Source organism: Rutilus rutilus (assembly GCF_951802725.1).
Source record: "Rutilus rutilus genome assembly, chromosome: 15".
Lineage (NCBI taxonomy): Eukaryota > Metazoa > Chordata > Actinopteri > Cypriniformes > Leuciscidae > Rutilus > Rutilus rutilus.
In genome coordinates this window covers 5,427,653-5,442,065 of record NC_140220.1, presented here as the reverse complement: position 1 = coordinate 5,442,065, position 14,413 = coordinate 5,427,653, and the positions used below count along the sequence as shown (strand labels likewise).

Genomic DNA, 14,413 nt, shown 5'->3' with positions numbered 1-14,413 from the left:
TATTTATATTTTTACTTTACAATGTGGGTTTACAAATATATAAAATAAACTCCCCCGCTTTATCGCACACCATATACAAACTCTTAAATATTCATATCAGCGCCAGATCATGAGCCAGTCAGGTGATGCGATCTGGCCGTCTCACTGGACATTTCAGTAGAAATCTACAGGTGTGTTGGACTTGACGCGGCGCTGTGCAGTCAGACCGATCGGTGTATGACATCAAGTTACCGCGAGAGCGATTCGAAAGCTATTTGAAATTCGAATCGCTCTCGCGGTACTTTGATGTCATACACCAAAGCAGCGCCGCTCTAAATCGAACACACCTCTGAGTTCATTATTGTCCTTATCCTTAAAGGGACAGTTCACTTAAAAATGCTAAATCTGTCATCATATACAAACCCGGGCAGGCGTCGTGTAGAATTTTACGTGGATGTTTTGGCATGCACTATATAAAAGTAATATATATCACATGTAATTTGCAGTCGTTTGTTCAATCCCTCACAGAATGTTTTTATTCGCGCCAAAATTAAACTGGCGCTGCCCTGCCGAAAATCGATAACATTTTAGCGACGAAGAAAGAAAATTACACAGGAATGTTCGGAATGACATGAGGGTGAGTAAGTGATGACGTAATATTACTTTTAGGGTGAACTATCCCTCTAATTAAAGCATATGTTTGCTATCTATAGGACACTTTCCCTCTTAAGACATTAACAGTTATAAAAACCTCTTTATAATAACTATTGATTGATATACATACTAACACAACTCTTCCTAGAGCTTTGATTCATTCTCATTATGTAACTTGTATATTTGTTAGATATTACTGATTGCATTTATCGCTTGAGTTGAACTGTAAAAGATGATTTGGTGTATTGCTCTTTGAGCACATTTTGATAATCACCAATTTCTATAGAGATGCTTTAAACACTGATATATAAAGTAATACTTCAGTGCCTGAGAGAATTCATGTCATTATGCAATGTCTGTGACACATGACAGCAGAACAGCAGGATTAATTCATTAAGGCAAACTAATATTTCAGAAAAGGGAAAATTGGAAAATTGATTTTGTGGTACATTCTCTCTTAATGAGAAAACATGATCCTCTTCAGCATTTTAAAATCACAAAAATCATATCTGTCTTCTTCTTGTTCTCAGAAATGGCTCATTATATTGATATACAGGTAGTACAACCTCAAGTTGTTTTTCTGCATTTAAACAAAACTCTGTCAAAACTTTCTTTCTGAAGCATGTTACTGGCCTCTGGATTACGTATCGTCACATCTGTTCTGTCCTTCAACTCTGTCGCAGTAACACTGATAACAGCAGTGAATCAAGCACTATCCGTGATACACCAGCAGGGAAAGATCAAGATTCGGTTCTGGGATGCGTCAGAGTTCAGAAGTTGTATTAAAGTCAGCACAAATACTCAAACGCACACGTAAGTGTGGACCTTGAGTATTCTCACAGCTCGTTGCCTAGTAAAGCAGTTCTTCCTTCTTCTGAGGGTTTTATTAAGGCATTCACTGCGCTGAGATCCGCTCATATGTGAACGTAGGTTTGGAAAAACATAAGGCAGAATATGAATATCTTTATATTGATATGCAACCTGCAGAAAATTTACTCCAATGCTCCATTTTGAGGATGGCTTCTTCGGGAAAAGGAGGGAAATCTCTGACCAGCGGCAACCTTCTTTCCACAACAGTTTTTGAGCCACATAAATCCAGATCTGCGATCTTACAGTGCTGTGTAAAACTCATTTGGGTCCTGAACAGTTGGGCTGTGGCCTCTCATCTCTGGGCTCTTGCATTTTGGGCTCCTTCTTGAGGAAAAAGGAAATTGTAGATCGATGTCACTAGCTGGAACAAACCCAACTGGCCCCTGTGAGTGAACTGCACAAAAATAAACCAAAAATGATTATTCATCAGGTGAAGTATCTGTTGTAGGTGAAATATAACAACTGAATTGACATTCACAACCCATTTTTCTTCAGTAATATGACATATTTCCAAGTGAAGGCTGCATTGCTTACATCAGTTGCCTAAAACAATGACTTAATTTTCCCTGTCAGTCAAAAAGCAAAGTTGTTTTAAATAAATAATGCACAATAAGACCAGGAGCGTCTATTAAAGGGATAGTTCACCCAAAAATGAAAATGTTGTCATCATTTACTCCCCCTCAAGTTGTTCCAAACCTGTTTTAGTCTCTCTCTTCTGTTGAACACAGAAGAAGATATTTTGAAGAATGCTGGTAATCAAAGACTTGACGGTAGCCATTGATTTCCATAGGAGAAAAAAAACGAAACAATGGCTACCGTCAACTGAACATTCTTCAAAATATCTTCTGTTGTGTTCAGGAGAAGATAAGATACTCATACAGGTTGTAAACAACTTGAGGGTGAGTAAATGATGACAACATTTTCATTTTTGGGTGAACTAGTCCTTTAAGAAAGTAAATAGGGTCAATGTTGATTTCATGTTTGTTTTTAAATTGCAGGTATCTGCCATGAGATGGCGCTGTGGCCTCAAGCTTCACTTCAAACTCCTCCCCTTCCCTCTAAATCCCCCTGATGGACAGTTAAAGCAGCCAATCAGCAGTCAGGCCATCTGTGTTGTAAGTCGGTGTTGTAGTTCAGCCTTGACTATTGCAGTACGTTGCATAAGCGACTACTCTTACTGAAGGCATGCTAGATGTAAAAGAGTTAGCAAAGCTGTAATTTAGATTTAAATTATTCTGACCCTTTTATTTTTAATTGTATTGTCATCTTTCAAGTTTTTAAGTTATTCAACCGCCCTTCGGGCCATCTGTGAGAACTTGAAGTTTCAGCTTTTTGATAGTATCTGAGCTCATGACGGCATTTCCGTGGTCTATAAAGCGTACAATCTGCATGTTCATTAAGACATCTCAGTTTTAGCGGCTCAGCATTTAACACACACGGTGTTACTAAAGAAGGTGTTACATTTGAGATTGTGGTCACGTGTCCGCTGACGTGGAGTTTTAGTCTGTCTAAATTTAGCCTGCTGTATAAACACACTTCACATCCTCTTTCTGAGCTCACACACAAACTACAGCCAGCCTGGGTAGATGCTGAACTTGCCAACTTTCAAACCCTTGATAAATCTAAAATCATGTAGAGGGTGTGAGTTAATATGCCTCTCTTATAAATGTAAAAGTCACTTTGGATAAATGTTAACTTAGATAAGTCTCACACATGGAAAATGTTTACCTCTAAAAACAAAAAGTCACAAATTATTAAACAAGACCAAGTTGTCTTCATCTGCTGTGTGTAATTTAAATGTACTTTTTAAAATACATCTACAACAAAACCATTGTAAAAAATCCTCCGATGGGCATATTTACATGATAAAATGTGGCACTTCTCAAAATTATATAATAAAAAGTTAATTTACAAAACTTTTTTACATGTATCTCCCATATTGTTCTTATTTATTTACTTACCCAGATAAACACTTTAATCAGATTTGACCACGAACCTTAATTAAAACAGCCATGTCATGCAGCCTTTATAAATAAGTTTGCTATATAGACATAATCTAGTAATTAAACTGAAAGGTTATTGGTGTACTGTATATGTATATGTATGTATTCATCGTTTCAAGTAAAACTGATAAAATCTAAGAGAACTTGAGTAAACAGGATGAGCAAACCAATAATGATGTCATTGCTCCCTCTGAGCATTTGCATGAGAGGCATTGAAATAACAACAGACGATGGTGTCATTGCACAGTGTGACAGAAACCACTGCAATGAAACCACCGACTGTCACACACCTGTGCAACTCTTTTACCCATCTGATTCACATCGGCCGTGAGGAAAGGAAACTTGACTAGTATGATCTGAAATCACTCTTACCAGCTGAAGATGTTCCTGCTGAAACTGATCCCCCATTTCACGCAATTTACGTCCAATCTGAATCTCCACGCTAATTCCCACGTCACGTTCGTCTTCTTTTTCTTCCGGTCTCCCTTCGTCGGCCTCCCTTCCTTCGACGTTCGGTACGCCATCCGGGACAGGTTCGAACAGCGCGGGGAAATGTGCACGAAATCCAGCATTTCCTTCAAGAGAAAAGACATATTTATATTATTATTGTATAGTGATATATAATAAATATTATTATGGATTTATTATAACAAAAAGAATAAAAATCAATATCTTTAATACAGTTTAGCACTTTGGTCTAATTTTTAACTTCAGTTTCAACTAAATTTTACATGCGATCCAAGGTCAGCAAATAAAAATGCCATTAGGTATAGTTTTTTATTTATTATTTAATTTTTCTCTCTTATCTAATCATAAAGTTATCTAATTTATCGTTTTTTATAATCGAATTTAATTCGTTTTCTATGTAATTTCTCTGTATTTTATTATATTATATTATATTATATATATATGTATATAGGGATGCACGATATATCGGTATCGGCCTACATAGGATTTTTTTATCGTTATCGTTCCGAAAAGAATATTTGGCCGATATCTTAAAGCAGATAAATAATGTATTATTTCCTTCAGTTGAGACACTTCAGATGTGCACTGTTCACCATGATGGTTTTGAATTGCTTGAAATATGACTGGAATCACTTCAAATCTGTTCAAATCAAATTCAGCACAAATCTGTCATATAGGCGACATAAAATTATAATGAGAACATCATTATAATTTCGTGCTTGGGACATGGCTTTAATGGTGAGACTTTTGTTTTTGTAATCAGGCTCTCAAAAATTATATAAAAATGTGGATTTAGATTTATCGGCCAATATATCGGTTATCGGCTTTCAAATATAAAGAATTATCGGTTATCGGTATCGACCCAAATTTGCATATCTGTGCATCCCTAATAAATATATACATATAAAGAAATGGGGGGGGAAATAGTTCTGGCACTATAATGTGAACGAGGTTAAATTTATGTTGGGCCATAATACAATCTCATAATCATATGATATCTTTATATTTCAAATAAAAAGAATTATCGGTTATCGTATCGGCCAAAATTTTCATATCTGTGCATCCCTAATAAATATATACACATATAAAGAAATTGGGAAAAAAAAGTTCTGGCACTATAATGTGAACGAGGTTAAATTTGTGTTTGGCCATAATACAATCTCATAATCATATAATGATATGATGCATATTATGTATCCCTACCATGAAAAAGTGCTCTTGGCCCTGGAGCCCCAGAGGCCATAGAAAGTGACGCAAGGCCCCTGGATCTACAGTGAGCCCTGAATGCAGTCCTGGCATCCACAGCTCCACAGGGAGATGATGTGTCTCTCCCTGAACCCTGGAACGGCGCCATATCTCCGACTCTCACTGAATTCAGGACAGAGCTCAGTGTCTGCGTGGATCTGTCTTCAAAGCGTGCGTGTCTGTTAACCGCTCGACGGTGGGCGTCTCCGTTCTCTGAGCTCTTGATTCTTAGTGGTGTTTCACAGCAGCGAGGAAGCTGTTCCTCCTCCTCATCATCCATCGGCGGAGTCAGCAAATCTGCCATGAAATATAACACAGACTGTCACTCAGTGCCATAATGTTATTCACATGCTGTTCGTTTCTTTCCGTATATTACACAGGGCCTCAAAAAAGTTTGTTTGTTTCTGTTTTTCTTTCTAGTGCAGTGGTTTTGCTTCAGGACCCATATTTAACATTGGATATTAAGTGGCGACCAAACACAATGGCAAAAATGTTAATTTGTTACAAAAGTAAACAAAATAAAACATTTAAATATATTGTTTATTTATTGGTTTACTACTAAGTGACGGATTAATTTGTCCCAAAATTTGATTGGACGCACAGTTTTGGACATAAACAACATAAAACATGGCGATTTATCGTCCCTTTTAAAAGTATTTGTTTTCTAACCCAAACCATGTACAGTTATCATATTAACTAAGCCTTTTATAATTTGCATTTAGAGCATTGTTGTTCCTCCCTCTCCTCTCCAGTGCATTTTAGGAACACTTGGCCTTATGCAAACACTGAATCTCACAGAGAGCTCACCCACGTTCACAAGAACAACCAAACACGCCAACACCAAACATCTAAATAGGTGTTAGTTATTACGTGCATTTTTTTTTTTTTTGGTTTAACAATGAATCATTACGGTCAGACAGTTGATCGGCACATAAGTGCAACTTCTGGCATCAAAGTGCAGTGAGATGACTAAGATAGTCACAACCCAAACCGCTAAAACGTCAACTGGCAACATTTCAAAGGAGCCTCATACAAATGAGAGGAAGTTTAAGGCTTGTGTGCTCAAAAGAGTTTTCCCAGAAAACAATACATTTCAAATCTGTACCATCATAACAAGTCAGTTTATGACTCCATGAATATTCTGATCAGCTGAGAGTTAAAGTACAGATGCAGTTACAGTGAAATTGGTCAAATTGACAAAGCATAAAGGGTTGCATGAAGAGTTTTCAGAAATGCATAAATGTGTACTTTGTTTGCAGTGCATGAAGTCAAAAAGACAAATAATAAAATAAAAACGCAGATATTTTATATTTTTAAATTATAATTGTGTTAATAGATTGATTATCACATGGACAGGTAAATATCAATGTGAATAACACTCTTAATCCCTGCTGTGAACCAGCCCAATATGGTTTGCTGGTCTTTGCTTAGTTAGCCTGATGGTCTGTTGGCTGTTTTTGGGGGGGTTGGGCTGAAAAACAATTGAAGACCACATCAGTCCCTCAAATTATATAGAAAACCATTTTAGGCTGGGTTAAGGTGTTGTTTTCAGCAGGGAATACAAACCAAAATAAAACATATACCATAAGGTAATGCCAAAACTGAAAGCATCACGAAACCATGAAACTTGATATGAATGTCACTCTTTTTTTTTTTTTTTTTTAGATGGACATCTGAATTAGACCGTCATATTGGGAATATTTCATTGTATTAGATTATGATCTTTATTCTGTAATTCAAAACTTTCTTTCACAGATCAAAACACTGAAACTTTGTTTTTGTTTTTTTTTACTGACAAAAACAGTCACTTCAGTTCTTCTTTCAATAGAGCAAACCACCAAAATCCCAAACTACAGAATGAAACTGGAGCAAATGAGACAGAAACAGGAGACACTCACCGCCAGCGCTTGAATGTGTCTGTCAGTGCTGTTTTTATTCCGCTTTTTGTGTCAGAGCTCTTTTATTCCGTCTTCACTCTGATTGTATTTACTAACACAGACTCGCTCCGTTTTCATTCTGCGCCCTCCGCTCGAGTTGTTTGTATCGGACACGAGCGCGGCGAAAGTCCCGCCCATCTCCGGTGACGTAACATGATATGATAATTAGCCCAAAGAGGCGGGAGTCGGTGTGTTGTTGGTGCCCGAGGGAAAAGGTCAGTTTAGGGTTTGTGTGTTGACTCTGTCAGTCTCTTTTTATGTCTAAACGGAGCATTTCAGCAATTTTATCACATTAAACCATTCAAACTTTTGAGATTAGTGGTCGTGCAAAAAAAAACAAAAAAAATTTGATGTTGATTTATTGAATAACTTTAAAGTGCTTTAAACTAATCAAAATTTGAGAAAAGCGTGCTTCCATTGACTGGCTTATTGTGACGAAACGTTTTCCAACTGGAAATTGCAAGTAGACTATTTCATTTATATTACTGAGTGCTGATGTTTAACAGCGATAGAATATTTTTGGAGGATTTGTTAATGCTTGAAATTACATACTTTTTGCTGTGTTTGGCAAGTTATCAATCACATGACAGATTGCGTACTTCCGGGAAGCATTGTGTGAACTATTGAGAGTAGCCTATATAAAGTATATTCTTAATAGTTTACACAATGCTTCCAATGCTGGGATTTTAATGCCCAAGACCACCCCCTGTATCTTATATACAGATAAATAACAAAAAAGCATACAAAATTATACAAGCACACCTGAAAAATATACAAATTAAAAAGTCAAATAAATTTAGATTATGCTCATCTATAAAATGACACTTTTTAATGCATTGCATAAATTATTAACAATTATTAATAATGTAACACACATTTTTCGTGTGTGCGAAGTATGGAGTATGCTTTCTAGAGACTTGCGCTTTCCGCATCCCGTGTGAAACTGACTTTATGTTGAAGTGGTACTACCGCCCCAATTAATGAGCGGCCCACCTGGAATTTTCCCAATTCTCCCAATGGCCACTCCAGGCCAGTGTTGGGGAAGTTACTTTTAAAAAGTAATGAGTTACAATATTACGTTACTCCATAAAAAGTAACTAATTCCGTAACTTAGTTACTTTTTATGGAAAGTAATGCATTACATTACTTTTGCTCTACTTTTCTTCATCTGGGCTGGGCTTGCTCGTTTGTTTTGCAATAAATAAATAAAAATCTTACTGTAAAAATCTTTCTTTCTTGAAAAAAATAGGTAAAAACCTCTGCATCTTACTGCATTATACTATACTTTACTTGTTACTTGAAAAGAGTAATCTGATTACCTTACTAGCATTACTTGTAATGCATTACCCTAACACTGTATGTCTGAGTATATACATATGCTGTGTGTGTGTATATATATATATATATATATATATGTGTGTGTGTGTGTGTGTATGCATGTAACAGACGAAGGCCAGTAAGAGCTGTACGTGTAAAGTTAAACCTCACTACCCTGGCCTCAAGAGGCGCGCTAGCGACTGACGCTAGAGGCTGCTGTGTTTTGCGTCCTTGTTAGTGCACCCGCCTCCCACGCCAGACACGACGATTCAAATCCCGCTCGGAGCGGGTCGAGAAGGACCGGTTTCAATTGGTGCCGTGACCCGGATGGGAGTGAGGATTAGGGTGGTTAGTTTAACGGACGTAGGCTAGTAAGAGCTGTGCATGTAAACCTAACTACCCTGGCCTCAACAGGCGCACGCTAGCTTCTGATGCTAGAGGCTGCTGTCTTTATTGTCCTTGTTAGCGCGTGCGCCTCCCACACCAGAGGCCGAATCCCGCTCAGAGAATGGTCGAGTACTGGTTACATACGTGTGTGTGTAAATTGATATTTTTTATTTATTGAGTAGACATAAATATATTCACTTTTTGTTTTTTCAATGAAAGAAAGAACTTTTGGATTGAGGAATACTTGTTTCCAAATTTAATTATATTTTGTTGTCCATGCAAATCTTCAATATCCACAGGAAAGCTTGTTGTTTTTCTTTTGTTGTTTTGTAGTGGACTGGACATATACACTGACCTTGATATCTGTCAACCTTACAAGTTATTATTGTGATCAGTTTGTACACTTTCTTCATTTTTGTGCATGCATATTTTCTGCCTAAGCCAGAATTTAAGTGCACAGTTGAAGTGCACTTGCTGTAAATGGGCAGTGAGTCACCTGAATATTACAGTCTTCCTGTTCTCACTCACTTGCAATGACATCATCCTTTCCGACAGCCGTTGGGCTCAGCATTCCTGCACACACTGTTGCTGCGCTTCTCAACCTTGAGATCGCAATGGCTAATTTAAAGATGAATTACTGTTCTAGAAAACTCTAAAAAAGAATGTGCTGGTTAACATGTAAGGAACTTTTAGTTTATAGTGTGTAAGCTTTATACAAGCCTGTCCGATTGTTTTAAGCCCGCATGCAAACTTCATTAGTCAGTGCAGGACAACACATTGCTGGCAGGGATTTCATTTTGCTGAAATGCGGGGATGGTTTCAGATGAGGATAAGGTAGAGACAAATCACTGACTAGAGGAAGAGGATTGAAATAGACTCAAAGTGACTCTGTTTCTACGGTAACTGTGGATGGGGAAGTACGAGAGATGAGAGCGAGGCAAAACAAACGCTGGCGCTGCCTCCGTGGCAACAGCTACATCATTGGTTCCTGTTTCATAGTAAAGACCTGTTAAAAAAAAAATCACAAGAGGCCCTGGAGACACCTCCCTCACAACTGCATGTTGCATCAGAAAGATCCTACAAGAGGAAGCGCAAAACACACACACACACATACAAACACATCACATGCTCCACTTCACCCTACAGCCCCCTCCTTCCTCCCCGCTCTCCCGCCAAAACATCTCAGTGAGTAAATCCTGCCTAGAAACCAAACAGCTGACTTCTGCCTCTCTGTGATTGGTGCAGCTCCCTAGCAACGGTGTGTGTTAATTCAGCCAATCAGGCGCTGAGTTTTCTGCACTTTCAACCAATAGCAGGCAGCCCCAGCTTACTCAGGCAGTAACAGTGACTTGGTAACTGTCCGGAAGAACAGAAAGCAACTGTGATTGGTGAGATCCGTGCTGCGTCCTCATTGGCCGCTCATGACGATCTCTCAGTCATTCATATGTTTTTGCGGCTGCTCTCTTTTGCCCTGAAGGGATACACCCACAGCAGAAGGTCAACTTCTCTTCAACCTGATTGGCCGAGCAGCAACGTGGACTCCTAGTAACACACCACAATTGCTAAAACAGGGTGTGGTTAGGCTTCTGTCAGTCATCCAAATGCTAGCCAAACATGATGTTGTTGCTGCCGGTCTGCTCATGTTAAGAAGTATTTTGTGTGACAAACAGGCCTTCATTAACACACTTTTTGCTCTGGGGGTAAAATTCATACTTCTGTGTTTGTTCACACATATTTGTATTACTGCAACAGTGTTTGCTAAGATTCACTGCTAATATTTGCGCAGCTCCTGTTCGACATCTGTCAGTTTGGTTGTTTACATTGGTTCTCTCAGGGAAAAAAAACAGCTTGTTAATGTCTTTGTAAACTAAAGTGTTACCAAATAAAAAAGTAACCAGTGTCCTTGTTACATACGTTACATGTACTTACCATAGTATTAACAGTAAATTGTGCATAATTACATGCAACTAACCCTCAACCAAATCCTAATCCTACCCTAACCCTATAGTAAGTACATGTAGTTGCTTAATATTACTGAGTACTTAAATATATAATTACATTGTAACAAGGACACTGTAAAATAAAGTGTTACCATGTCTTTTTAGCTGCAACCTATTTTATGTCTAATTTTAGTTTTGAGCCAAAATCTATATCACACATTTATCATTTACAACATCATATTTGGGGTCTAACTGGTCCAGAAAGTTTTAACTTGTCATTCTCCTGTGTTTAAACTTTAGATGTGTGTAGAGCAGTGCGTGATTCACCTAACAAGAAGAATGAGTCCCCAGATGAATGAGCACAACCGAAGACGAATCAGAAGTGACATCATGGTTGTAAGATTGCATGACATCATGCTTCAAGGTAGACAGATTATTATTTTAAATTTGATCCAGAAGGAACTGGCAAAGCAATTAGCAGTCTCAATGATCTAGATAAATATAATCAGTTTAATAAATAAAGTATTTTAAAGCTAATTAGATTATTTTCAAATGCACTGGTACAGCAGGCTGCTTTAAACTATAAGACACTTTGGCAATAATCTAAGATTTGTGCCTATACAGATATTCAGTCCAATCTATGATTCATAAGGAAGATTCTGTAAGAAAATCTCTGCCTGTTTTGCCCTGACCACAGAGAGTCACACTTCTAATTCATACAGTACGCCAAACGGTGTTTGGTGTTTTTAGCCCCCAACGGCGCCTTCCAGGCAGCGAGGGGATGGGTAGGTTTAAGGTTGAGGTTAGGGTTAGCTGCCTGGAAGGAGCCATTGGGAAATATATAGTTTTTAAAACTATTTTAAAAGATCATAAATTGAAATAAAACTTAAAATATTTTATTAGTAAAATATCAAATATTATATGAAAAACTTTTTTTTTAACTAACCAACTAACTGAAATAAATAAGTTGAAGTACTAAACGAAAACTGAAATAAAAATTTAATTAAATACATTTATAAATAAATAAAAAATAACAAAAGCACATAACAAATTCACTAAAACAAAAATAAAAGTGAATTCAAAATATTAATAAATGCTATAATAGTATAAAAATCATTAAAAAAAATTAAGAAACGAATATCAGTGTATAGTGTCCTACAGTAATATTCCCCGCTTATTCAGATGAGAAATTATTTACATTTACATTTATATTTAGCTGACGCTTTTATCCAAAGCGACTTACAGAAGAAGAGCAAAGCATTCATCAAAGAGCCAACAATCTTAGTACACAATGCCAGGTTTATTAGACAACTGCATTAGGAAACCAGCTGGAGAAGAGAAGAAATGCATATTTTTTTGTGTGCATTGGTTTAAGAGTGTGAGGTCATTAAGTGCTTGTGGAAGATGGGCGTCTTCAGCCGCTTCTTAAAAGATGTGATGATCTCAGCAGTTCGGGTGGAGGTTGGCAGCGAGGAACCGAGAGAGAGTAAAGGTTTTGGAGAGTGACTCTTTGCCTCGTTTTGAGGGAACAACAAGACGTCTCTCATTCAGTGACCTGAGCTGGTTGGTGGGAGGGAGCATACATTTTATAGTAGTGGGTTGAAATATAGGGGGAGCTATTCTAGTGGTTTGTCCTGAAAGCCAGCGTTAGAACTGAGATCAGGAGGGGTGTGACATGATTTCTCTTAGGCTGATTGAAGACTAGATGAGCTGAGAGACTTAGTCGTGCTGGTTGGAAGGTCCGCTAGTAGAGCATTGCAGTAGTCCAGTCTTAAGCTTTTGGACGAGTAGCTATGTTGCATATTCTGACAGGAAGGGTATGATTTTTCTAATGTTATTGAGCGTAAATCTGCTTGAGATGTGGGTGAAAAAGCTCAGCTGGTCTTCAAACACTTCCCCCGGTTTCCTTGCTGTCCTGGATGGTTAGTGTTGTGGACTCCAGTTGCATGTTGATGTTGTGGTCAAGTGATGGGTTTGCAGGGATTACAAGGAGCTCTGTCTTAGCAAGGTTGAGCTGCAGATGACGCTCCTTCATCCAAGCAGAGTTGTCTGAAAGGCAGGCAGAGATACGAACTGAGACAGTGGGCTCTATCATACACCCGGCTCAATGCAGCGCCAAGCGCGATGCAAGTGTTTTTTGCTAGTTTCAGTCCGACGCAGTTATCATTTTCACGTATCAAATGCATTTCCGCCCATTTGTGCGCACATGGGCGTGTTGGTCTGAAAACGAGGTGTGTTCTGGCGCATTGTTGGCGCGCTGCTATTTTGAGGCAACAGAAATAGACTGAGCCATTGACCAACTGAAACCTGGTCTGAAGTCAATAGTGCAATATTTTTTTTTTGTTATTTAAAGAGCGCGTTAGTAATGTGCGTCTATAGGCGGGTCCACAACGCGTGTACACTCTGCTTACTAAACACAGGGACGCACAGCAGCACACAAACATGCCACATATTTAAAATAAAAGGATTACAATGCTGTAAAAGATTATTATTGTGTACATAAAAATATGGTGGAATCCGGCTTGTCCCGTAGATGGTCTGCTTGCGGGCTTTTACCTCGCGCACGAGCAGATCCGTTTGCGCTCTGGAGACGCGTTCGGTCTTTCCACTATCAAATTCCATCATATTAATAGCGAATCTGCCATGGCACGAGCGCAACTGGAGAAGTGGGAAGGGAATGGGAGATGAGACTCATTAAAGGGGTCATATAATGCCATTTTTGTACAAGTTATTATGATTCTTTAGGGTCTAAATGAAAAGTTTGTAATACACTTTAATTAAAAATTCTCATTAGTATTGTAAGAAAACACTCATTTTACCTGGTCAAAAAATGCTGTTTTCAGCACTCCGTTTAAGTGCATGTGTCTTTAAATGATAATGAGCTTTGCTCACCCCGCCCCTCTGTTCTTACACAGTTTGTAATAACACAATAACCATAACACGTTGCTCATTATAAACTTGGGATTATGAATTATATTGAGAACGTTGTACATAGAAAACAGGCCGTAATGTACCCTGAGTGTAAACAGCCGCATTCATCGTGAAGCGAGCAAGCGATTTGCAAAGATTAATATAAAGGTTAATAAAGCGTTACACTCACTTCCTCTGGAGGTGCAGCAGGAACACGAATAGTTGGTACCGATCATTTTTTCAGGAGCAGCTTCTTTGCAAAACCAGCTTTATACTGACCCTCGTTTATAAAGCAGTCTGGTGAGAAATTATTCGCGCAAACATGAAAGCATTGACGTTGATCGTGGGGAATATTCCCTTCGAAAACAAAACTCAGCCACTGCGTCTTCAGCGGTTCGGATTTAGGAACATCAAAATGACTGCTGTGTTCCTTATTGCACCCAAGAACAGAACACGACAATCGCTTATACGCCATTCTGCTCCAGCGTATCAACAATATCCGCGCGACTATGATGACAGCTCGCTCAGGGCGGGTCTGTGTTGAAACGCTGCTGTCAATCAACAATCGTGGGAGGGGCGTCCGACCGCGTGACGTCACAAGGACGAACGGCTTGATTTGAGACGGGAAAACATATAAGGAGATTAAAAAAAGACCACTGGATGGATTTTTATCATTATATGATGGTTGTGTGCAGGCACTGCC

At 38.4% G+C, this 14,413-nt stretch overlaps 1 protein-coding gene across 1 annotated transcript; it reads right to left on the bottom strand.

The window, feature by feature from the left end:
• Positions 1–13: 13 nt before the first annotated feature.
• On the bottom strand, positions 14–7,259 carry bmf2 (BCL2 modifying factor 2). Its single transcript, XM_084431855.1, has 4 exons — positions 7,118–7,259; positions 5,178–5,516; positions 3,879–4,081; positions 14–1,897 (listed from the first exon to the last, which is right to left on the bottom strand). The coding sequence occupies exons 2-4, from the start codon at positions 5,497–5,499 to the stop codon at positions 1,796–1,798; spliced, it is 627 nt and encodes a 208-aa protein (XP_084287981.1). The 5' UTR covers positions 5,500–5,516; positions 7,118–7,259; the 3' UTR covers positions 14–1,795.
• Between the last annotated feature and the right edge of the window lie 7,154 nt (positions 7,260–14,413).

Bases quoted from the DNA above. Each gene is read 5' to 3' on its own strand.
- bmf2 (XM_084431855.1), bottom strand. From the start codon at position 5,499: ATGGATGATGAGGAGGAGGAACAGCTTCCTCGCTGCTGTGAAACACCA. The intron at 4,082-5,177 runs GTAGGGATACAT...TTTCTCTTGAAG, and splicing joins GCCAAGAGCACTTTTTCATG to GAAATGCTGGATTTCGTGCA. The intron at 1,898-3,878 runs GTAAGAGTGATT...ATTTTTGTGCAG, and splicing joins AGCAGGAACATCTTCAGCTG to TTCACTCACAGGGGCCAGTT.